The sequence below is a fragment of the Cajanus cajan genome, chromosome 4 (genome assembly GCF_000230855.2).
Source record: "Cajanus cajan strain Asha chromosome 4, NIPB_CcT2T_4, whole genome shotgun sequence".
NCBI lineage: Eukaryota > Viridiplantae > Streptophyta > Magnoliopsida > Fabales > Fabaceae > Cajanus > Cajanus cajan.
Window position 1 is genome coordinate 21,596,408 of NC_138520.1, and position 27,417 is coordinate 21,623,824.

A 27,417-nucleotide genomic window follows, 5' to 3' on the forward strand; every position below is an offset into this window, starting at 1 on the left:
ATCATGGTGTTGGGAACAATCCCCCTGTTGGAATATGAAGGTTTGCATTCTATATAATTCAAGTGTAGTAAGTGTGGTCATAAGATGGGGAGTTGCACTAAGCTCAATCTTACACTAGAAGGGCTAAAAGTCCTATGACGACAGAGGATGCTACAACAGTCATAAAATTAACTCCCATAAGGAACCAAGATAATGTGACATAGAAGGACACATGTAACTCACCTATGACTACATAAATTAAGAATAACTCGAATATGAAAATGAGTGAAGAGTATAGGTCATGAATGATTGTTAAAAAGACCTATACACAAATGTTTCATTGGAAACCAAAGACTTGGAACCACATTTAACTCCATTAATAACTGTAATTAGAAGAGCAATGGTTCAAGATTTAATCTAGCAACTAAGTTTGATACACCAAATGAGAATAATGCATTGATGAGAATGAGTCAAGAAGCTCTAAAAGAAGCCAAGATTACAAACAAGTATGGTTGTAAAAACCCTCAAAATAAGGCATGTGGAAAAGAAACAATGCATGAAGGGCATGGGCCCCACTCAAAAATAAAATCTATTCTAGAAGGACTCCCAACCTAATAATTCCCATCCAAAAAGGGGAATGAATGGTAATCAAGCAAAAAGTGCCAATCATCGAGTGGGTCTAAGAACAAGTAAAGGCATGAATCACTACACAACTATTGAGATTGAGCCCATGTCAACCACCTTAGATAGAAAGTAAAGTTATCTAAGTGGGTTCTAGCATGTGGGCCAACCTGACACACATTAAAAATAGGTCAGTCTTGGCCAAAAAATCAAGAAGTTCATAATTAGTCAAAAAATTGAACTCGGTCCACTTTTGACCCAACCTACCTAGGTTGAACCCGTGGTGGTTCAGGCTGGCGACTTACACCTCCCATTAGCCTAATCCACCAATGACCCATCATCACATCATTCTCGATTCTCTCACACTTACACACTCTAGGCTCACTCACTCTTCTCTTCTTAGTTCTTGTTCTCACGCTTCTTCTTTTTTGCCAAAATAAACCTAAGTTGCTACACAGACCCACTCTTCTCTTTGTTGCACAATCAAAGCCACATTTGTTCTCTTTTCTTTTCTCCATTGTAGGTTGTCGTATCAATGATGAGCCTCCATGAGCCACCCATCTTTGAGCCTTCATGATTTCTCTTTTCACGATGGTGAGACCCATCTCTCTCATCATTGTTTGTGAAGTGTTGAAGTTGTTCAAGGTAAATAGTGAACTTTTAGTGAACTAAGATTGAAATAGCAATATTGAATTAGGGATTTTTTTATTTGTTTAATGGTTTGTGTTAGGGAATAGTGTTTTGGATGATTAATTGGTGATGAAATTTTTTCAAACAATAGCAAGATTGGATTAAGGATTAGTTCACTCTGTAATTTTATGAGTTTAGATAGATTGTTTTGTGTTGTTAGTGTTGCCATAACCCAACCTCTTATGTTTTTCTCTTTACAATGTTTGTAACTTAAATAAATATGTTTGAAAAAATAAAAGTTAAATATGATTTTTATTAAGAGTTGTTGATTGCATGATGAATTGCTTTGTTGATGGCATTTTTTTTATTGATGCTTCCATTTTACCGAATGGAATTTGAAACTCGCGAACAAATTCCTCATATTATTGTAAAAGATATTGAGGTAGAAGATAATGAAAATGAGAGAGTAAGTAAAAAGTCTAAGACTACAATATCTAGAATTTGGGATAATTTTAATAAAATTGGTAAAAAAAAGTTGGTAAAGAGAAAGGTTCATATAAGCATTATGGATAAGAATATGTTTGCAATGATGTGAAAATAGGCATTTCATCCATGTTTCATCATTTGGCAAAGTGTGGCATATTGCTAAATAAGAATAAAAAATGCAGAAGTGAAAAATATGATAATTCATCAATCAGGTAGATTGTGGTCTAGAGAAATAGATCAAGAACATATAAAGGATCTACCTACAAGAGTTATAATCCAACATGGATTGTCATTTAGTTTTGTTGAGTATAAATGGATTAGAGAGTTACTCTTGTATTTAAATTCTAGATTAAGAATTCAAAGTAAAAATACAGTTGTATCTAATTTTAGGAGAATTTTTGTTGAAGCAAAAAAGACAAAATTGAATATTTCTGTAGAGCTTAAAGTAAGATATGTTTGATTGCTAATTGTTGGACTTGCATTACAAAAGAAAAGTATATTTTTGTCACTGCTCATTTTGTTGATGTTAATTTGAAATTGAATAGCAAGATTATTGCATTTTCTAAATTAGCCCCTCCACTTGGTGGTTGTGAAATGGCTGAAATTTGTTTTCAAGTGTTGGTTGACTGGGGAATAGATAGGAAGGTTTTTTCTATAACTTTATACAATGCTAGTGCTAATGACTTGATGGTAACCACTATGAAAATCAAGTTAATTTGTAAAATACTTTAATTTGTAATGGTGATTACTTTTGTGTGAGTTGTAGTGCTCATTTATTGAGTCTTATTATTCAAGAAGGTTTAGGCGTAGTTAAGTGAGCTATGAAAAAGATTAGAGTATAAAATATGTGAGAGTGTTGGCAACAATAAAGATTGCATTTAAGGAGAGTGTACTTCAAGTGAGGAGTATTGACACTAAGGTGAACTTGAAAATGATTGTGCTAATTAGGTGGAATTCTACCTATGTCATGCTAGAAAGTGCAATTAAATATAGTCGTTCTTTTGATTTTTTGGTAATTCATGATAAAACTACGTTCATTGTCCATCAAATGAAGAATGAAAAAGGGCTAAAAAATATGTGAGTTCTTTAAGTCGTTCTATGTCATGACTAATTTGATTTTTGGTTCATCTTATCTTATATCCAATTGTTTCTTTACGCAAGTGTAGAAAATTGAATGTTTGTTGTGTGATTTTATTGTGAGTGATGATCCATTTCTTAAAAACATGACATTGTAAATGAATAAGAAGTTTAGCAAATATTGGCATAAGTATTGTGAGATTCTAGCTATTAGAGTAATTCTCGATCCAAGAATGAAATTTAGAACAATTGAGTTTGCTTATAAAATATTGATGCTCATTGGATGAACCCAATTTTGATCAATTTTTTTTTCTTAAAAAATAAGTTGGATGTGTTGGGTTATAGGAATGATCATTATGACCGTTACCCAATTCTTTCTCAAATGGCTTATGATGTTTTGACCATTCCAATCACTACAATTGTTAGTGAGTCCTTATTTAGCCTTTAATCTCATGGCCTTACCAAGTATTATTTTTTCATTCTTCTTGAAAATTTTGAGTTACTCATTTAAACTCAAAATAGGTTGCATGATTTTGAAGAACTAGGTAATTTTTATTATTTATTACTACTTTATTTTTAATTTTTTTCCACTTAGTCATATATTGTTATATATGTCTTATTTTTATTAGGTATCCTTTTTTTTAAGATGAAAATAAATATGATGTTAAACAACATGAAATTGTTATAGACATATCTACTCAAACTTCCAATGAAGTTTAATATTGATGGAAAACCACTCCAATAATAAGAGTTTTTTTTGTTTTTATTATTTAAAGTTGTACACTTTTTAATTAAGTTTAATATTGTATGTATGATGCTTTGTTTGACAATTTTAATTATAGATTAGAGGTTGTTTTAATTAGTATTTGTCGCGTTCATGGAGTCGCCACCAATATTTTACTCAAAACAATATTCTTTTTTTAAAAAAAAAATAGGTGGGTTGACTCTTTTAGCCCACCAACTCATGGTGAATTAGGCTGGGTCGAGCCAACCCACTTAGAAAATTAGGTGGAATGGGGCAAACGAGTCAAGCTGGTTTATTTTGATAACCTTAATGGATATCAAGAATAGTATGAAGAAGTACTACAAAAATATTTAAATTATGGACATGATTAATCCAAATTGAATGTTTGGTACCCTAAATGCTATTAATTCCTTAAGGTCTCACAAAGTGGGAGTAGACACAATTGAGGTAGCATTCGTGCAAAGGATTTTGGGTGGAATTAACAATCCATCAAAAACCCTTGGCAACTCTCATTATGTTGATTATAAGGGCTTTATAGAAAAAAGAAATTACCAACAAATCCAAGCACACAAAAAAAATTTGTTGGTTGTCGATCAATAAAATATAGGGGGTATTATTAGAGCGAAGCTCCCAACAATGTCAATTATAAATGTCATTCATTGGAATAGTCATGGTATTGGGATGCACGTCTTTAATATTCTGGTTAAAGATAGGTGTTTACATCACAATTCATCTTTTGTATGCATTGCTGAAATGTATGTAAGAAAAGGAAAATCTGAGAAGATTATCTCAACATTTAGCTTTGATGGATTCTTTATTCAAGAATCACAAGGTCAATCCGAGGGCATCTAGTGCATGTGGTTGTCTCAAGTGTGGAATTTTGAAGTCATTCATTCTCACAAGCAAGCCATCCACATGAAAATTTGTTATCTTAATCAAGACCCTTGGTTTTTGATTGTCATTTATGTAAGTCCCTTGCTAGCTCAAAGGACTTATCTATAGAGGCATCTGGTTAATATATCTTTGGATTTGGATAGGCTTGGGGGTGTGATTAGGGACTTTAGTAGTATCCTATTTGACCATGAAAGGCAAGGTCAAATGGCAAAACTAGTTTGAAGATGGTTGATGTGTCTCTTCAACTAGATTCAATGTGCTTTTGATCTTTCTTCTGTGGAATTGAAACCTTCAAAATAAATCTGCAAATGGTGGAGGAGAATGGAAAAGAGGTGCACCATTTAAAGGAAGGTAAGCAAGAATGGTGAAGAATTTTCCACAAGGAGAAATTCCTTGATAAAAGTTCATAAGGAGAATGTTTATCCAAGAGAGAGAACTGGACTTTTAGAAGAGAAAACTCAATGTTATTTTTCATAAAATGCTCAAAAGTGTTGTGTGCATGAAGAAGAAAAGTATATATAGAGTTTGGTTAGCTTATGATGCGAGCTAGACTAACCTTGGTTAAGTGTAACCTAGGTTAGTTAACTTATACTCAAGATAATCAAATTTGGTTACAGGTTTGGTGTGACTAGACAATTCCATGTGGTTTACTAGAGTTTGTTGGAATCTTGAATGGGTGATGGGACGTCTTGTCTACTCCATCAAAGTGACTTCAAACCACTTGCTTTTTACAAGTGGACGACCATCTCTTTGGACGTGGCCATGGACTATTGAAGACTAATAACTTTATATCTCCTTTTCTAGTTACACCCTCCCTAAAATACTAATTACAAGGAAAAATTTATACACTCTTTGACCCAAAAATAAAACGTCAAAAGTACGAAAAATATTTACAAGGAAAATATACAAAAAAAAAAGGACTAAGTAATTAACATATAGCTTAGAGGGGGTTTAGGTCTTTTATCTTCACTACAAGCTCATTCTTCTTGAATCCTCTATAACATTTATTAAGTCAGACAAAGCAATTCCCAGTAAGGTTTTGAGTGAGACAAATATAATACATGTTGTTATCTCTAACAAGCGTGTTAGTGTTTTAGAAGAACATAAGTACAGGTAAAATGAAGAACAAGCATATGCATCAAACGATACAAGACGATAAACGAAAGCTTCAAATAGACAGTCAAAAAAAAGCTTCAAGCACTTGAAGAAAATTGATCAAGAATTAAGACTAAGCATAATCCCAATACAAATGAAAGGCCAACACAAGCATTCAACAAGGCCAAATCAAGAACAAGGAAAAAGTGTGTCAAGCACAACCTAAATCGCAACATAAAGACTCAGACGAAGGTTGGTCAAATATCAGAAGAAAGTCAACAACATATCAAATGAAAGACAACACAAACTGATAAGCATTCTAGAAGAAATTGAAAGTATAACCATATACTAGTTGACTAGATGAAAGGAAAAGTCAATGCGTTAATAACAAATGCTTAGAAAAAGGTCAAGTCTTGAGCTACACATAGACTACCAGACACAAATGAAAGCTATCATGCAATCACGTGAAGAATCAAGCTTTAAAGGGAAATTTGAATATCGTCCACTCTCACAGGAGAACACACGAAGTCATCGAAATTGTGAGAAGAAAAGAAGAAAGGAGAAGATCAAGGGCAAAACTAAAAGCATGCATGTGTTAGAAAAAGTACATTACTTTTTCAGATAAGGACAACACTCCATAGCTACATGACTAGAAAAGGACAAAAAGGTTTCTAGGTCTCTGCTAAATTCAGATACAACGGTTAACAAGGCAAAAAGAATTCATGCAAGGTCTATCACAGGAAACAAAATTTAATGCAAGAATCTGAGCATTAAATGAGAAGATCAAACCAATCATAAACGACTACAACTGCTTCAACGGACACTTGCAACGGGTAGATTTCACAAGACTATATATAGGTCACAACGTCGAACCTGAAAAGGCTGGCTGTTTGGCCCGAAATGGTTCAAGCGAGAAGAATAGTGATATCCAGCCCATGATGCAACGAAACCAGAGATAGAGCGTATAGAGTCAAATGTACCACAATATACTGGTCTCTGTAAATTAAGGAGTTCTAATCATGAATATCTTAGGAACAAAACCTTAGTGAGTGTGCCAATTTATGTATCCTCCTTATGAGAGTAAACGAAACACTCAATTGTTGTAAAAACTAAGGTTATGTAACTTAGTGAGTGTAGAAACCTATGTATCCTCTTTATGAGTGTAACCCATACACTCAAACCAAACTTGCCTAGTCAATATTGTATAGCTTGAAGGCTAGGAAAAGAATACTTGTAAAGCCTAGAGAGGCTTGTCAAAGAATACTCACTACGAGCCAGAAGTGGCTGAGTAAAGAATACTAGCGTTGATGAGTGAAGTCAACGGGCCAAGAGTTGGTCGAGAATACTCATTAAGAGCCAGAAGTGGTTGATCAAAGAATATTAGCGCTAGTGAGTGAAGCTAGCGGACCAGGAGTTGGTCGAGAATACTCATTGAGAGTCAGGAGTGGATGATCAAAAAATACTAGCGCTAGTGAGTGAAGCTAGCGGGCCATGAGTTGGTCGAGAATACTCATTGAGAGACAGATGTGGCTGAACAAAGAATACTAGCGTCAGAAAGTGAAGCAGACGAACCAGGAGTGGTTGAGAATACTCGGGCAACCAGAAGTAGTTTAAGAATACTAGCGTCTGTGAGTGAAGCAGATGAGCCAGAAGTGGTTGAGAATACTTGAGACCAGGAGTGGTCGTGACCTGGTGGTTTATAATACTCACTACTAGCCTGAAGAGGCTGAATAAACAATACTTGCACTTAATTGATTATCTAGTGGAACCCTTCAATTGAAGGAGACTGGACGTAGCTCAACTTGAGTGAACCAGTATAAAAATTTGTTCTACGATTTAAAAAGCTTTAGACGCACTTTATTTGATTGATCTTAAATATTGAAAACTTCGTCCAATGCTTATCGTCTATTAAAACTATATTTAAACAAAAATCATCCTTGTTTCATTCGAAAGAATGATTTTCACTTAAAAAGTATTTTCTCTAAGTAGACGATAAAATTCCCAGATGCAAATGATTTTGCTAAACCAATCCTTGGTAGTTTCTGTTTACCCTTGACCAACACCATTTGACTGGACGAAAGAGAGCCTTATTGCGAAAAGATTTTAAATGCCTTTGTTCACACATACACATATTCAACCCCCTTCTATGTGTTTTTCTGGTAAATTCAACATTATCCTTGTAATAGGTCATTTGGAAGGAAATATGTTATCATCCCCTCTATCTTCAAGAGGATTTGTCCTCAAATATATAGGTTTTTCCTTTTTATTTCTTGCAAAAGGAGTTAAATCACTAATATTAAATGTATTGCTAACTCCATATTCATCAACCAGATCTAGCCTATTGCATCATTGTTGATTCTTTTTAGGACTTGAAAGAAGTCATCTTCTCTAGGGTTGAGTTTGGACTTCCTTTGGGTTAAAAATCTGTCTTTTCTTAGATGAAACCAAACCCAATTTCCTTCTTGGAAAATCACCTCATTTCTCCCTTTCTTGTTGTATTTAAGATACTTTTTAGTTATTTTGTTTTATTTAATTTTTAATCCTCTCATCTAACTTTTCACAAGTTCTATCGTAGATACTTCATCTTTATGCAAGAAAGAAATAGTATCAAGGAGAGGTATCAAATCTAAAGTAGTGAGAGGATTAAAATCATGTATAACTTCAAAATGAGATTGTTTAATAGTTCTATGAACCATCCTATTATATGCAAACTCAATGTGAGGCAAATAATGATCCCAATACATATGGTTGTCTTTAAGAAGTACCCTCAACATAGTGGATAGAGATATATTTATTACTTCTATTTGCCTATCAGTTTGTGAGGCAAATACTCATCCCAAGACTTAAAAGAAGATTTTTTGGTATTTCCTACAAGTGGATGACCATCTCTTTCACTACAAGAAAATTTCCGTATAGTGATACACACCCTATAGTGACACAATATGTGTCACTAAAAATTACTTTTACCCACACAATAAATATAATATATGTAGGTATATTGTTAAAGAGTGTAGGTATAGACTATAGTGACACATAAAATATGTTGTTAAATCTCATTCAAAATCAACACTAAAATTGTATGTAGCTATATGTCAAATAGGTATATACCTACATATATTATACCTATAGTGACACTTTTTGTATGTCACTATATGGAACATATTTTGTAGTGTTTGGACCAAATGTCCAAGGAGGTGCTTATGGGCCATTTAAGCCCAATAACTATATTTCCTTAATTTTCTAGTTACACTCCCACCCCTAAAATACTAATTACAAGGAAAATTTTATACACTACTTGACCCAAAATACAAGGTGTAAGAAAAATATTTACAAGGAAAATATATATAAAAGAAAAATGGATTAAGTAATTAACCTATAGCTCATAAGGAGCTTAAGCTTTCTATCTTCACTATAAGCCCATTTTTCTTGTATTATCCGTGACATTACCTTTATAATAGGTCTTTTGGAAGACAATATGTCATCACAGAACTTCCAATAACAACCAACACAAGAATATGATATCCTTTAGAAGCATGGTTTGTAAGTGTAGATTGTTGGATACAAGTTATGTAGGTTTTCTTTTCACATGGAACTATGGGGAGACCTACATCAATGTTTGGACAAAATGCTTGTGAATTCAAATTGGCAAACTATGTTCCCTAAAGCCAATGAAAGACATCTGACTCCACTTAAATTAGACCACAGACCTTTACTTGTGCAATTCTCTAAAGCTTTTGAGGAAAATAATAGACGTAGACCGTTTTACTTCCTCATTGCTTGGATTATGCTTGATGACTTCTCGATATTTATTCAGGATAATTGATGAATGACAAACAAATGAAGTGAAAATATATATAACTTTCAAAAGGTCATTCTCCTGGAACAAAGATGTCTTTGAGAAGTTTGAGTTAGACAAACCTCTAGAATTTATGTTTTTTTATGTTTGTCCTCAAATTTGTTTATTTTAGTAGAATGTAGACATTTATATCTAATTTGTTTAGTTATTGAGTTTTAGTCCCTTTTAGTCACCAGAATATATATATATATATATATATATATATATATATATATATATATATATAAAAAGGAGGGTTAAAATAACAGTAACTTTTACTAAGTATTATATCGCTCAATAACTTTATATTAAATATGAATTTTGTAAATCCAACTGTTAGATTAAAAGTTCTTTACTCTTAAATCATATATACAAAATTTTATATTAATCCAAAATAATTTGATACTTCATTCTTATAAAACAAAATTGACGTAATATATACATTTCAAAATATACTAAAATATGAACACTTTGTTATCTTCAAGTTTTTGTTCAATTTTAACAAAATTTGATATAAACATATAACGTCATACCGGTATCATTTAAACCACGCACACGCACACGCACACGCACACAGAGAGAAGTTACAACAGATTATTAGCGAAAGGATGCATAGTAGAACGTAATTACACCAAAATTTAAAAATAAAAATAGTAGAAGGCAAATAAAGTAAACAATTGAATTCGAATAAAAAAAGGTGAGCTATAGATCTTATCAGCTTTCCTCTTTTTGTTTCTTTCACAATTGCTATCATATCCACTTTAATTCTAATTTGATGCGTAAGTTTTCAACTAAGCAATGAGAGAGGAGAGAAGAATAAGATAAACTTTTTTTCTTATATAAAGTTTGTGTTGAGTTAGGGTAAAGCTGAAAATGATGGAATTAACTAACATTATTGGACCAAGTTGGTGCACAGAAGATAAGATTCAGTTTATGTATATTTAACTTAATATATTTTAAAGAGAAATGATCATTTTTTGTTATTTCAAAAATAAATTCATTATTTCATCAAATTTAACTTAAATTAAACATATTTTATAATATCTTATTATGATTTAGCTGCCATATGTTCAGTGATGTAGATAACTAGATAAGTATTATAAATTACAAAATTTTAATTTTAAGAGTCTAATTTATATATGTTATTAGCGTAAAAAAATTACTCGGTCAATCAAATAAAAATTACTGTTGATATAATTTTAAAATATTATTATAAAATTTAACAAAATTACAAATTTATAATTAAATAATGGTATATAAAAAAATCATTACATTTTACTTACTCTGATTTTAATTCAATGTTTTCATAATATTTAAGAAAGTTTGATGTGTTATCTTGCTAATTATCAGCACACTTATTTAACCGATACTCCCTGCATAAGCAAGGCGAATGCAAGTTAAATTGAAACTTTTATCACATATATTTAGTCTTAAGATTAATTTTCTAAGTGAATTGGGATTACCGGTTTTTCTTATATAGGTGTTAAAATTTGAAAATATATTATGTATCCAATGATATATTTACATTAAAAGTTAGTATTGATTTTGCTGAAAACAACCTGCAATATTGAAAATGTTTTCTTACAATGTGTTAGTAATGGAATGTATCATGCATGTATGAAAGATGAATGATTGAATGATTGTTTTGTTATATGTAAAAATATTTTTATAGGATTGATAATGAAAAAATTATACATTATTTTTAAAATATTAAAATGTGTAGATGACAATTGTAATTTATAAATGTTTAAATATTTTGAATTTTTATCATGAGATTATATATTTTATAAAAGTTTATAAATTTTTTCGTAAAAATATCGTAGATTACTTTGTTTGCTCACTAAAAGAATTTTCCAAATCCGCCATTGTATATAAGTAAATAATACTTAAATTTTTTGAATGAAATTATAAGCAAATTTCAATCAAGCCAATTTTTATTTGATATTCTTAATTAAAAAATAATCTTAAGATAATAAATGGGAACACTACTTACAATAAATGTTATTGAGGTTATTTTAAGAAATGTAGTGTGTATTTTATATAAAATTGTGAAAATGAAAAATATTTAACTAACTTTCTCAATCTATATGAAATTAATCTTTTTTGCTTATATATGGGTACAATAGAATTCAATACATTTTATTTTGGGAACGATATTTAATTCATTTTATAGCTCACAATATAAACATTGAATTTAAACTAATTAATTTACAAGGTTAGATTTCTTATTTTTATATTACATTTTTCTTTGAAATCATTAGTTGGTCTAGTAGTGAGGATATGACACCCTTCTACCACAAAGTATAATAACTAAATATTTTTATATATAAAAGAAATTAAAATTAAAACATTATAACAACACGTGTAAACCTAGCTTCTCCAGTTAAAAGGTTGACAAACGCTTAAAATAAAACTCTTAAAATCAAAACATGAAATAACCTTACCATGATTCAAAGCAAGGCACAAACAATCTCTTTAAACAAATCTAACACAAAAACATAAAACATTAAATGTCATAATATAAATGAAATTCTATCAAACAAAGCAAAGTCATAAATCTCTCTAACTTCGATGTCAAACTATCAAAGCAAGACTTTAAAACAACCATTGAAGCACTAGACTTCGCCTCTATCAAACTATTATTCTTGTACCTAATTTATAACTACAATGGTGATCGACTTAAACAAATACAACAACAACAACAATAACAACATAGTGAATGAGAATATATCTCATTTGTCACATATAAGGAATAAGGATAACTAAGATACATTGTAATCATGTTTTCATACATACAATTATTTTCATCTCCAATATCCAACACAATACTTCATCTTAATACATCAATTACTCTACATTTATTCATCATTAACAACAACCATTCATGTAATTCTATCAATCTCAATTCAAAAAATTCGTGCAAATGCATGTGCTTGAATATACATGCATGTGTTAGCGATCTCCTTATCATCAAGACTCAAGGTAGCCAAAGAGCCATGGATCAAATAACCACACTTAGCACACACTAAGTGACCCTCTCAATCTATTCTTAACTAAGGGATGTCTACTAGAATCCCATCAAAGCTTTATAATTGGCTATGGTTACCTCACATCCACATTAGAGGCTCTTATCATAACACTCCTAAGGTATAAGTAGATGACTATAGAAACCCTCCTACATAGACTCACACTACCTTGCAAACAAAGTATGGATGCATGGACTCTACATGCAACAATGACCACTTTGTGATTTTACCAGATTGTAGAGTCTGGACTTCTCTAATACATACCAACCTCTACTTGAATTTTATCATTGTTAGTCGCAATCTAGACTTACACATCTCATCAGCATGGCCATATCTCATCATCATTCATGATATCATCATCAAGAATCATCATTGTACATTCTCATACTCATACTCTCATTATCATCAATTATTATCACCAATTATTATTGTCTCACATATTGACATTTACCAATGTCTAAAATGTTGCACACAACATTCTTAATTCAAACATCAACATTTTACATCATAACATGCACACCCATCTCATATCACATATAGGCACTTAAAGAATTAATCAACTCACCATTACAACTCACAAATTATCTCTTCTTATTTTAAGCTTTTACGACATCATGTGATCTAAACATGATATCTAAATTTTTTACCTATGCTATAAAGTTGATATTAATTTTATTAAAAATTTAAGATAGTTATCTACAACTTTTATGTTGATCTCAAAAGTTAATTTTACTATCTATTATTTTTAAAAATTACAAAGTTGCAGTATTTAAACCTAATTTTGACAACTTGACCTTCACTTACTAATTTAATCATAACTTGAGTTCTAAACCTACTTTTTGGGTAATTCTAGTGCCATTAGAAAGCTAACATCCAAGAATAGATTTCCTATTAAGACATCAAAAGATAATTCAGATTTTAAAAGGATTCATGGGCATGCACAAAATAAGCACGAGTGTGTTTCACTAAAATCAATCATGAATGCATGTGCTTTCTTAAGTATGACCGTGGTCCCATCAAGTGTGCTCATGCATGGGCATGCTTCCATAATAAAGGTTGTAGTTCCTTTTGCACATGTCTACATGGGTGTTCTTCCTTTAAGGACGATTGTGATTATCATTACAGAGCCATGAAATCGCATTGAGCTCGATTACTTCACACGCGATTCTCACCCTCTTCTTCTTTGTTTAGAATCACAACATAAAATTATCCAATACTCATATAATCATTTCACAATTAAACATCATACTCTAATAATTTTTAAATTTTAAACAAATCACACTAAACCCTCAAATCATAATACAACTTTAACACTCGATATACAAAGTAATATAATTCATCGTCACAATTTATGAAATTACCAAGACAAGTCAATCGATCAATCTCAAGTTATACAAACATGTATCTTGCAAGATTAAATAGGGATTGTCTCACTACCCATATCCCTCATATGTGTTCATGGATTTAGCATCCTCACTCCCCCCTTATCTCAAGTGATGACATTTGAAGCACAAGCATGTTATTTCGCTACTTTAGTGGCTACTCTACATATTCTCCAATTTCTCTTTTTAAGTTTTCCTTTGTAAGTGCTCTTAGAGTTCAGAATAGATGCATAAAGATGACCCACCCCTTTTTTTTTTATAAGCCTTCATGTTGAGCTCAAAAGTCTAATCCAAAACTTCTCTTTCAACCTACAATCCTTTTTCTTTTATTTTATTTAATAAAAATAATTTACTATATTATAAACTAAATTAATTAAGTTTATAATATAATTTTTATTAAAACAACTTATTTTTATTTTATTTCTAATAATTGGAATGTTACATAAAAATAAAATAATATACACATGAGATATTAATACCCTAAATTTAAATTTTGTTCTCGTCATTATAATTTTTATGAATAAAAGAATATTACACTTCTCTTCTGTTTATCTTACGCATACTTCTATAAACATGGGAGTATTAATAAGAATTTTTATGATACTGATTAAGAAATGCAAAATATTGTTTTATAAAAAAATATCATTAATATATTCATACTATGAATTTAAATATAATGTTTTACAATAATTTTTAATACAAATATTTATTGATTTCTTCTTAATAAAATTTCTAACAAGAAATTTTTTTACTAGTTTAGGCACTGTTTTGGGGATCATAAATTTTCCATTTTTAGTTTTTAAACTAAATTTAAAGATTAATTTTGTTTGAAAACAAAAATTCAATTTTTAGTTTTAAATTAAATCTTAAAATGATAATGAAATTAAATTGGAATCATTTTGAATAAATTTTAAAATTATTTTAACTCATTTTTTAAAAAGGAAAAAAATTATAATTTTAGTTTTAATCCTTTTAAAATTTTGTTTCTTTCTTTACGATATTTTCTTTCACCCTTTTTTTTTATCTTTTATTTGGTCTTTTTGCATCTTATTCCATCTTTATTAAAGGTGATCAAATGGGACAGAGTCACCAAACGTGACTGAATCTCACTTGATGAAATATTGGAGCTAAGCAACAAATTTTAAGCGTAAATTAAATTTGAGATTTTTTTAGCCTAATTCAATCATGGTCTAATATAAAGTAGTCATTGAGCTTTGCCCTTTTATCATTTTTTATAATGAATTTGGTTAAAATATAAAGTGAGTTTATGTATATGAAAAAATACATACAATTACTTGCTTTTCCCTTTTATCATTTTTTTTAATGAATTTGGTTAAAACATAAAGTGATTTTATGTATATGAAAAAAAATACTTTTACAATTACTTGGAAGCAAGTTAAAGAGTATTCATGTAATGATTCGTCATGATCATTATATTCAACGGAATCATTATTAATAACAAAATTTACACTATTAGAACATACAAGATTAAGGGAAGAAGGAACATGACATATATATATATATATATATATATATATATATATATATATATATGTATAACATGGATATAAATCAATTATCTTAATATATTCGATTATGTATGTTACAAAAGTTTGAGTTCTTTGTACTTCTTTGCAAAATTGTGAAGAAGTTAATTATTTTGTTACAACTTGTTTAATTATTCTTCCCTTCTCTTCCTATCTACTTCATTTATCTTAAACAACTTTCTCGAGTAATTTCTTCACTCTTCCCTTCTTTCTCACTCTCTTTTATACAAAACATTTAGTAAACGATTAAGGTTAACCTTTTTATTTTTGCATAGGTAAATACTCATTTGTTTTTTCTTCATCGATACTTATAACATTTCCATACTACTTTTTAAATATAAATAATTGTTTTTATTATTTATTTCAACTAATTATATATTAAACTTTTAATTCAAAGTATTTTATCTGTTTTAAAATTAAAATAATTTTTATTCAATGCATGTTATATTAAAAGTCGTATATATAATACAATGCATAGTGTTGCATGACATGTATTTAGGGTGCTTTTGGTACACATTAAAGTATAGGACAAAGAGAATAATAAATGTTTATGTTATTCAACTTTTTGTTATGTGCATTATTCGGTAGATAATGGACAAAAAGAATGATATTAAATTTATTATAATATTTTTTAATATTAAATATTATAATAGATAATTATTATCTTAATGAGAATGATATAGTAGCGAGAACTGTAATGACAATAATAATATTGGTGGTGATGATGGCAATGATGGTAAAATCAACAATAACATGGTTGTGGTTGGCGATGGGCAGTGGTAGTGGGTTGTAATGGTGGTGATGGTTGACAAACAGTGGTGGTGTTGGATAGTGACAAACCTACACTATAGTAAGGGTGAATAGAAACACTCCTTCACTTTAATTAAATTATATTAGTGTATACTTAAAAATAGTGTATTTTGCACCCCTAATTTTATATATTAAATCCACATATAATAATTTTTGACATTTATGTTTTGTTCTTTGTATATAGAATGATGATGATTATCAATTTTTATTTTTTAAAAAAATTGTCCCCACTAACTTAAGATCTTGGATCTGTTACTAGTGATAGGTGGTAATGGTAAGGGATAGGATGATATTAATACAATACCATAGTAGTGAGTATTTTTCTACTTAAAATAAAAAAGTTGTCCCATAAATTTTGAGTAATAAAAAAATAAACTTTTATCTTATCTTTCTTCATCTTTTTTATCTCGTATCATAATTTTTTTAAAATCAAACACAGAATAAATATATTAATAATTTTTATCAAAACAAACTTTATCATAATTATAATCACTAACACTTAAAAAGATGAGAGAAGTAATTTACATTAGCCAAACTTAGTGATGAACTTGCATTAATTAACAATACCCTACACATGAGGAAGATGAACTTTGCCCTATAACATTTAATGTTTGCATTCAAATTCATTAAAGAAGGTTGGCTATTTGTCTTCGTCTTTTCCCTCCTTCCTTGCTATTTGTTCCCCTTTTCTTTCTCATAAACTCTTTGCCTTCTTAGTTCAACTGCAACATGCACGCATGGTCACTCCACGTTGCTTTCTTATATTTATAATTTTCTTTCTTATCTACTTCAATTATTGTTGACAACATATTACACCACTTCAGATCAAATCAAATACGTGCATGGAAAAATAAGGACAAAGAAAAAGAAAAGCTACTACTGAACGCGAGGTACGGCAATTCAAATGGATTCATGTACATTAGTTCTGTGATATTTTAATGCATGTCTTGACTTTTATTGAAATCTTAATTAATGAAGATATATATGTGTAAAATAGAGACGTATGTATCGGATGAAAGAAAGATCATAAATACTATTTAATAAGGCAATATTCATATTTTATTTTTAAACTTCATGATTGTTTCTTTTCTCGAGTATGATACACTTGCCATGTAATCTTTATATGGGCTTATGTATTTCAAGTATTTGTATATTCCTAAAAGTTATACTCCCACAGTCACTCTCGTATATAAATAAAGAAAACTAATTTATATTAATTAAGAATTTTTTTTCTTTGTACAAAAAATGGAAAGTTTTTTTTCTTCTTAAACACATTAATTAAAAAAGTTAGTTAACATCATTTAATTGTACTTATTTTATTTTAAAAGAATTAACCTATCTTTTAATAAAATTTAATATCAAAAGAAAAATACGTCACTAAAAAATAACATTAATTAAATAAAGATGGTTTAAATATATCAACATTAAATAAAGTCAAAATAATTAAAATTCACTTATACATCAACCAACACCTAGTTATATTTTTATTTAAAAAACTCAATACGACGGAGTAGTATAAGAATGCATTAGTCAAGGGTGAATTGATACACCGGCTTATAGACATAGAACTACTAAAATATTATTTGTTAGGTAATCTTTTAAAAGAAATATTCTATAATTAAGAAATTAATTGACTAGTTACAGTCAAGTGAAATTATATACGTGGATAACAAATATATTTGAAATAATATATAGGTTAGTTTATTAAAATAAATGAGTGAGATAGTATGAACTCGATCGTCCTAACTTTTTCATTTAATTCACCAACTTGATGAATTCTTAGTGGAATATGTTGACTGTTAAGTTACTTTTTTTTTTTTTTTTAAATTTATAACGTGTTTGAAATTTTACTACATATTAATATATAATCAATTATTGACAACAAAAGATGTGTATATCACATGCCTAAAAGTTAGTCTAACATTAAGTGAAAAAACATAAATATAATAAATTATAATTTTTGTTTCAAAATATAGCTAATTTTTCTAAATAAAAAATTATTTTAGGTTAATGGTAGTATATTATTGATATTCTTTAAATCATTTAACTTAATTCATTAATTTAAGTTAGTATTAAAAAATTAAACTTTTTTTTCGTTAATTTTAGACATGTCAACTCCCCAACTTATCTTTAAACATTGAACAAAATTTTATCCTACCATCACCAGATAAGTCTCACTGTCTGTTCTCATTTTTAGTGAATTAGTATATATATATAAAAAAAATATAAAAAAAAACCTACTTTACCACTCTTCCAAAATTATATTTATTATTTAAGCATGCATAATAAATCCTTTAAATTTTCACCTTGGCAGAATCTTGGGTTCTACTACTTTTATTATAAATTATAATAATAAAAAAATTAAAATTAAATAAATAAATAAAAAAGATCTTCACATATAAAAAAAAAAAAAAAAAGAAGAAGATAAAATTGATGCGGCATTAATTAGTTTAGCATATGAGTGGTCGGCAAGTATGTCGGAGTTTCATGGCTGTTTGTGCAAATAATCCAAATACTCATTAAGCAACAAAAAGTATTAATTAATATTTCTCTTTCTTTCATTTTCATCTTTGCCTTACATAGCTTTCTAAAGATTTTCTATGCATTATCTCCGATTAATTATAACTCTTCAAAATTGGACATAAAAATAGGATTTTTTTTTTCTCTTTTGCATTGAATAAATATCTCATATATTACACAAATATTTATAAATATAAAAATATATTAAAAGTATTTAATGAGAATTTATAGAATTACTTTATTATCAATAAAAATAAATTATAATATAAAAATGAAGAAACTGAAGATTTTCAATATTAAAAATACAAAGAAGATTATTTAATTGATAATAAATATTTTCGAATATCTCAAAATATTTAATATTAATTAAAATAAACAAGTTAAGTATTTTATTATATTATTAAATAAATAATTAAAGAAGAATAAATATTAAATTTATCTAAATATTTAGTATAGAAAAGGATATTCTTTGATGATTAAACACAACTTATGTAGAATGGTGTTTTATTAACACTTGTGACTCCATTTTCGAATTCATATGTTCTATTTTCTCTTTGTTTTTCCTTTTCACACTAACGAACGCGTTTTGTGCTCTCATTCTTCCTCCATTATTGCTTGCTCCCAAGTTTGTTTTGCAATCACATAATCTGGTTTTTAGTTCGTTTTGATGGTATATTTTGTTGTTTGGTTGAATTTCTTTTTGTTGTTTATTGTGACATTTTTGGCTTGTTTTCATATATATTTTTTTTGGTTTGATTATTGTTAGTTAGGTGTTATTTGCATAGATAGACACAAATGAACGATTTGTTAGAATACCTCTTATAAAAGCTTGGTTTAAAAGCCCTCAAAACTTGGTCTTTGTCTTGGTTAAGTGACATTGCATAATTAATATTTGGTTAGTTTAGTAATATTGCTTAATTAAATTTGGCTTAGTTAGTGACATTGGTTAATTACGTTTAACTTAGTTTAGTGAGATTTCATAGTAAAATTCTGCTTGTTTAATGATATCGTCGTAATTTAAAATTGCAACTAAGTTAGACAATATTAACTTAGCTAAATTAATTAAGTAATGTTTGAATTTTAATTTTTTTTTATAAATTCTCTATTTAAATAAAGTATTTTACTTCAAAGACTTTGAATTTTTTTAAATAAATAAATTACTTCATTTAAATTCTCCATCCAAATATATTCTAAAGGTTAAAATATTTTTTTTAATCTCTATAGTTTTACTTTTTTTTTAGTCTCTATAGTTTAAAATAAATATTTTTAATCTTTATATTTATTTTTTTAACTTTTTAGTATATATAGTTTAAGATAAATCTTTTTAATTCATATACTTATAATTTTTTAATCTCTATCATTATTTTTTGTTTGTAATATTATATGTTTTATAATGACAAGATAGAGGTCTTCGATTTTATAAAAGTAAAAAAAAATAGTATTTCAACAACCAACATCACAAAAGCATATACAAAAGAGACATGAAATGTTGCAAAATTTAATTTAGGATAATTCTAATAAAATACATTTGATATCAAAAATTGAATTAATATTTATATTACATCTATATGAAAGAGACAACGTCGTTAAAAAATTAATAACAAGTACTGAAATGATTAAAAAACTACATAGAAACTAAAAAAATTTATTTTAAACTATAGAGATTAAAAAATATTTTAAAAAATAAATATAATGACTAAAAAGTAAAAAAAGAATTAACTATAAAAATCAAAATAAAAATAAGCAAAATTATATAGACTAAGAAAGTATTTAAACATTAATTAAAATAACATTTTGACACCATATTTTAGCAGCTATAATTTCATTAAAAAATCTAACATGAGAAAATTTTTACAAATTAACTTATATATAAATTATTTTTTAAATTTTAAAAAATCTTTTTGTTTTTATTTTTTTTCCTAAAACTATTTTTAAGTTAATCAAAATATACTACCGATCCATCTTTACCCACCAACAAAATTTTTATACCAACAACTTTCTTAAGGTAGGACTTTGCTCTTTATCGATCGAACTAGCATTTATTAGTATTTACTACTCCCTCCGTTTTTTTTCGTAGTCGTTTAAGGTTTTGCACGGGATTTAAGAAAATCATTAATATTTTAGTTTTCAAAAATATTTATTACTTACTTTTCTATTTTACCCTTTATTTTTTTTTTGCATTTTTTTAGACTGTTGAACTACTCCATTAAATAGTTGTCCATTTTTTTATTTTTTTATAGTATTTTGTTGGAAACATATTGCTCTTATAAATGCACATTAACTTTATATGAGTAATTGGAGAAAAATTAGGTAAACATTAAAAATAAATACACACATTGTTCAGGAAACATGTATTAATTATCAAGGGTAAAAATGGAAGAAAAAAATTAATAATTCATTGATTTTAGTAATATGACAATGAAAAAAAAACAACAAACTCTGACAAAACGACTATAAAAAAAAAATGGAAGGAGTAATAATAATCTCACCTAACAAGAATATAATTATTTTTCCTTAAAAGAAAAATAGGACATTCTAAATCAGCAAGAAATCCAAGTCAAGAAGAAGAAAAAGTAAAATGATACTCCTTCCGTTTTTTTTTCGTAGTCGTTTTGTCAGAGTTTGTTGTTTTTTTTCATTGTCGTTTTACTAAAATCAATGAGTTATTAATTTTTTTCTTCTATTTTTACCCTTGATAATTAATACATGTTTCATGAATAATGTGTGTATTTATTTTTAATGTCTACCTATTTTTTCTCCAACTACCCATATAAAGTTAATGTGCATTTATAAGAGCAATATATTCTCAACAAAATACTATAAAAAAAGTAAAGGGTAAAATAGGAAAGTAAATAATAAATATTTTTGAAAATTAAAATATCAATAATTTCCTTAAGTCTCGTGCAAAACCTTAAACGACTATGAAAAAAAACGAAGAAAATATATAATAATATTAGAGCATCTACAATAAAAGTTACTTATAAACATCTTTTAGTACCATATTATGTTATATTAAATTTGTAAGTTGCTTTAGCAAAGGTACTTGTCCAAGATGTTATTAGAGATTCTTACCAAATGGGTAGTGTGGGACAGTTCACAGTTACCGCAGTTTCAGTTTCCACGTAGCATGGGCCTCGTTTGCGCAACATTTAAAGACTGGGCCCACTTTTAAAGGGGTGTTTGGTTATAATGGTTATCATATAGGGAATAGGATACCATTCTATTCTGAACGCTCTTTTGTTTGTTCCAATTCAGATTATTAATTTTGATTTGACTTCATGCAGTGTAAAAGACAACTTCTACTTCTACACCCATCCTTTGTAAATGTAGTTACTACTTACAACCAATCATTTTAGCCTAAAACAAATAGTTTTCTTTTTAGTACAAAATAATTTGCTTTTGTAATGGAGAATCCGATGTGTGATTTATGTAATGCAATTTATTTTGATTTTACTTGACGAGACAAAGTTTTTTGTTGTTGTTGTACAAAATAATTTCATTTTGGTATAAAACTAAATAATGATATATTTTATTTTTTAAAATTTAAATTGGAAATAATGTTAGCCATAAATTTTACTGTTTTAAACAAATTTAATAACTTTTATTGTGCATAAACATTAATATTTTTCTTATAATATGAAATATATTTAAATTTTTAATCATCTATTCTTCTATTTTATTAAATACAAAAATAGATAACATTATAGGTCAATTATGAATTTATGATTCAGTATTTTAAAGTGGCAGGCTTGTGAGTTGTGACTTTTTATTCTTCTAGGACTCTTACAAATGTTTTACATAAATAAAATTGTTTTGAAACATGTTACACCTTTGAAATTGTTTTAAATAGTATCGTTGTGAGTTACATAATATTAGTAACATTTGTTAATTTTTTTTAGTCAACAAAAGTTGTTGTGAACTACAACGACTTTAGTTAAAGTCCACATATATTGTTATGAGCTACAACGCCTTTTTAAATTTTTATTATTTTTCTTTTTATTTTTAAGGAGATCTCTGTGAATTACAACATCTCCCATTAATTTATTTTTTGGGTTGTTATGGGCTATGTCCTTCTTCTTCTTTTTTTTACGAGGATTATTGTGAACTATAACACCCCTTTAATATTTTTAGGGGGTTGTTGTGGACTACAATAACTCTAGTTTGGTTTTTTTTTTTCACCATACATTCTATCAATTAAAATGTATCACATGATATTAATGTTTTAAAAAAAAATTTGGGAGTCATTGTTGGCTACATTGACCTTAGTTAACTTTTTTTTTTTTTTTGTCACATTTTGTCAATCAGGGCCACAACTCCAAATAATAAAAAAATAATTGTTTACCCTTTTATAAAAAGCATTTCACCCTGTAGTTGGTTTCTCTTTTAAAAACTATTCTAAAAAAATTTAAAATATAAAATATAAAAAAGTGTGTAGTTATGAGTTATGACCCACAACGATAAAAAAAAAATAGTATATGTGCAATCCACAATAACAAACAAACATTAAAAAAAAAGATAATAAAATAAAAAAAATGTAATTGTGGTCTACAATGACACAAACACAAAAAAAAATAGTGTAACTATGGCTCACAACTACACACAATTTTTTTTTTTTATTAATGTAGTTGTGATCCATAACGACACAATATATATATATATATATATATATATATATATATATATATATATATATATATATATATATATTTCTATAGTGATATATTTCAAAACAATCCTATTTACATAAAAAGTTTGTAAAAGAGTCTCACAATGGCCAAAAAATCCATGTTTGTTTCCTATTAAAAAGACCAAAGATAGTATTAAATAATAGTGATTTTATCAGTTTCGTCCAGTTATATAATCGATGGCATTATTTATATATAAGTGCACAGTGTCAACAAAAAATGCTGTTGATGCTGAGATTAACAATTAGCATTGATTTTGAATAATTAAAAAGAAACTGTTATATAATAACCAGTTATTATAAGAAACGAAGGAAGGAAAAAAGGAGATATTCATACAATACTTGATATCAAGCTGGTTAGATGCCAAATTTTCATTTTCTGAAGTATCAGTTACCTTCCCTGCAGGAATGGTAACTGGCCTCCTTTGTTACTGCTTAGAGAGTCTAAAGCTCTTGATAGTTCCTTTAACCTACAAGGAACCAAGTTAGGAATTCTTACATTACTTAAATCATAATGAAATAATACTAATACCTCAACTTTATGTGTTGAGCCATTGTGTAAAGACTATTTGTAGTGAATATTATGCTTATTGTTAGTTTACTACACCTGCCATTGTGTAAAGACTATTTGTAGTGAATATTATGCTTATCTATCATAGAGGCCCCAAAGCCAGTACCAAAAACTGGCTTTGTGAACTCAGCAATTATGTTGATGTTGAAATCCCTTGTCTCGGTGAGGGAGCTGGTCTTCAGTATTACCTTGGATTTCACGGGATCTACACAAAATTTCAGAAATTGGTTTAAAATTATAACTGCCAAGAGAAATGAATTTTAATATCATAAGCACAGATGATAACATACCATAAAGGAATGTGATAGGAGCAACAGGAGAGACAGGAGTGCCTGGCTTGTAATTCAATTCTGATAATATCAGGTCTTGAGATGTTCTTGAGCTACAAAATGAAACAATTAATAGAGAGTAATGTAGTTGTCAGAATTCAATTCTTATTCTAATTTTGGTATGTCTTGTTTAAATACACTTCTTAACCAACACTTATAGAAAAAGAAAATAAAAAAGTAAAATAAATTGAGTTTAATGATTATATACCAATAACATAAAACACTTCTACAATATTGATGAATCACAAATCACCTATTAGCATGACTTTTGAGCATAGAAGTTAACAAATCTAATCATACATACATAATAATTTAATAATGTAAAACTATTTTACACGATTAGTGTATTGTTTATTTTCTCAAATAAATTACACTTTTTCATTAAATTACAATTAACTTATATATAAACTAATTTTAGAAGTTATTTCATTTAGTTTCTTCAAAAATTGATTTTGACTTCTGTATAAACTAACTTAACACAAGTTTATTTTATTTCACTTTCTTATTTTCTTCTTCTATAAGTACTTATTGATTCCTAATGTTTATAGTAAGATAACAGCAGAAGTGTATCAGACAACAAATTCTCTCTTACATTAAAACGAAATCTGCGGGTCCCGTTGCTTCTACAATTAAGAGGAGTTAAAACGCCAGAGTTAACATGTAGTGCATTCATAACTTGCTCAGTTGAGTTTCTTATAGGAATGCTAAAGTCCAAGAAAACTACCAGGTCCCCTGGTTTGCTTGTTGCAACAACTGTTCTTGGGATACCATTAACCTTCAACTCATAAGTTGGAACAGATGTCCAAAAATCCACCTTCACCGGTCTTCTATCTAAGACAAACCATTTGAATGTATATATGAGTGCCCTTAGACTACCTTTTAGTTCAATAGTCAAAATATGAGCATTGCAACCATAACCTCACCAAAATGAATATTCAAAGTAGAATCATTGGTCCTAATGAAATGGTTTCGAGCTTGGTCAATGCAAGTATTCTCGACTATTGTGATTACAGCACGCCAATAAGTAACTTTTGAGGAGATAATCACTTCAAGGCTATATTTGACACCAGGTGTGATAATTTGTAAAGAGGATGCATCCACTTGAGAAGGACCAGCTAACATGATCTTACATGTTAAACCATAGCAAAATACATTCATCACCAACAAACTCATGTCACATTAAGTAACTGCAATCATCGGGAACTAAGGGTCTACCAGGATAAACTTTTTTATAAACACTTTTAGGAGGGAAAAATATGAAGAAAAAATGAAATAAGTTTTTCTATAAGATAAAATTAGTCATACACAAGCCAATTTATGAAAACCCTCCTACTACTATTGGATCAAAAAAGGCTGAATGGTACTGTAATAAATGTATAGTTTGTATTATCACTAAAATTATGTATCTGTATCTGATATCAACGTGATATCAGTGCCTTAGACAAGTAACAGCAGAAAATGGCATAGAACTCATTTCCTCACAACTAAAGAAAATAGAGATAACCCAGGCTATTTGGGAGGCATGCACCTTCCTGCCCAATTCCTTCCCTAACAAAGTTCCTGCCTATTATGTTCCCTCTCTGCACAGTTTTTCTCATTCTCCATCATGTGATCCATGTCTCCTAATATTTACTCCCCTTGCAACTTGTGCTAACTTGGGGAGCTGATTCCCTGAATCTCTGTAACATAGTCCTAGTGTACACCTTAATAGATGGGTTTCAAATTTTCAATTATTTCAGTTGTTAGAAAGTCATTACAACTCAAAGCTAAGAAAGACATAGGCATGGAATGGTCATTTTCTAAACGAATTGTTCTAACAATTGAATAGAAAATAATAATAGGTAAAAGTAAGTTACATACAAGAGAAACCAAGAAGAAACAAAGAACTTACTACGAAAAGGAATTTATAAAACTGAAACACCAACTCTCGGTCATTCTCATATACAGTACTGACTTTTCCCAGGCATGAGATACCAAATCTTGGGTCAGTTGTATAAATTACATTATATTAATAACAATGCTTCAAAGTAAAATACTATCATGTTTGGTTATATATTAAAACAGATTGTATGTACAATTATTCCATGTATCAAAATGCACAACCCCAACTATCCTAAACTAAAATGGTAGGAAAAGAAACGTAAAAGAAAAATAAAAGTTGAAAGAAAGTTCATTCCTATCAAATGTAAAAATTGCTATATTGTAAGGCTTCATTTGGGAGAAGAAAACACTGATTTTCCAGAAAGAAGTGAACCAAGGGCCTAGGAACAACAAAATACAACCTTGAAGTTTCATCAAGGACAAACCAAGAATAAAGTCCAACATCCAAGCCATACTCCCAACACTAGTTTTGGCAAAAATAAATTCCTAAACTATTCCAAGTCGACATGTCTACCATGTTCACATAGAAGTATCACCCATCGTGCTATCTAGTGTCAACACATTTTCATCTCATGGACCAAGACTAAGAATCACATCATATTTGACCATCAAGAGTCCAACACAATTTAATCCATTGTGTTTGATTCTCTTTTATTGCTAAAGTGTAAATACCAAATAATGCTTTAGATGGCTTTTGTATCTAGGGAAAATTAAACTTTCAATCAGGGATGCATTGTCAAACACACATACATATCCAATAATAGCATCCATGACATTGCTTTGTTGCAGCCTACAGCAGAGATTTTAATAATGGCACAGGTTAATGATATGAAAAATGAGGCATCAATGCTACGAAGTACAAACAACTAATATATCACAACAAAAGAAACATACCAACACCCATCTCCAAAAATATCTCTTCCTGTATTGCAGTGGTCACAGCAACAACTTCCTGCTCATCAGTTATTATGAATTCCAGGAAATGACAATGAAATGCATTATATACCGACTTTAACCACAAAAATTAAAAGGGAAAAAGTATAATTTTTGCAAATTTTTCACACAGTTCACTTTCAAAATCAGAATAAGATTTCGGAAATAATTACCATTCACTTTTCATTAAAGAAAAAAAAAAGCATTTGTGCAAATTGTAAGTAATAGTATAACTTTCCTTTTAATTTGAACTCCACTTACAAGAAAACCAACTTACTTACAAGAAGAACGATAAGAAAAGAAACCCTACTCTAACATTTTTCCTTAAGCATGTAGTCAAAGTTTAACCTATAGTTTATAGGAAAATATTTG

The 27,417-nt window shown here is 28.7% G+C and overlaps 1 protein-coding gene across 18 annotated transcripts; it reads right to left on the reverse strand.

Moving 5' to 3' along the window:
* Nucleotides 1–23,543: 23,543 nt before the first annotated feature.
* On the reverse strand, nucleotides 23,544–27,417 carry LOC109817124 (uncharacterized). 18 transcript variants are annotated; one of them, XM_020382321.3, is made up of 6 exons: nucleotides 27,327–27,377; nucleotides 27,007–27,064; nucleotides 25,155–25,356; nucleotides 24,824–25,062; nucleotides 24,193–24,284; nucleotides 23,544–24,107 (listed from the first exon to the last, which is right to left on the reverse strand). In XM_020382321.3, coding segments are annotated over exons 3-6 (531 nt in total). In that variant the 5' UTR covers nucleotides 25,354–25,356; nucleotides 27,007–27,064; nucleotides 27,327–27,377; the 3' UTR covers nucleotides 23,544–24,106. The 18 variants fall into 18 exon arrangements, 7 of the variants coding, with proteins under 7 accessions (XP_020237910.1, XP_082928506.1, XP_082928503.1 ...); XM_083072380.1 differs by lacking the exons at nucleotides 24,824–25,062; nucleotides 25,155–25,356; nucleotides 27,327–27,377 and adding exons at nucleotides 26,863–26,902; nucleotides 27,219–27,313 and having other exon boundaries at nucleotides 23,544–23,801; nucleotides 23,939–24,107; XM_083072377.1 differs by lacking the exon at nucleotides 27,327–27,377 and adding an exon at nucleotides 27,219–27,311.

Coding starts and splice junctions, on each gene's coding strand:
- LOC109817124 (XM_020382320.3), bottom strand. CDS start 25,404: ATGAGTTTGTTGGTGATGAATGTATTTTGCTATGGTTTAACATGTAAG. Junction 25,063..25,154: donor TACTTTGAATATTCATTTTG/GTGAGGTTATGG, acceptor GGTTTGTCTTAG/ATAGAAGACCGGTGAAGGTG. Junction 24,285..24,823: donor CCCGCAGATTTCGTTTTAAT/GTAAGAGAGAAT, acceptor TTCATTTTGTAG/CTCAAGAACATCTCAAGACC.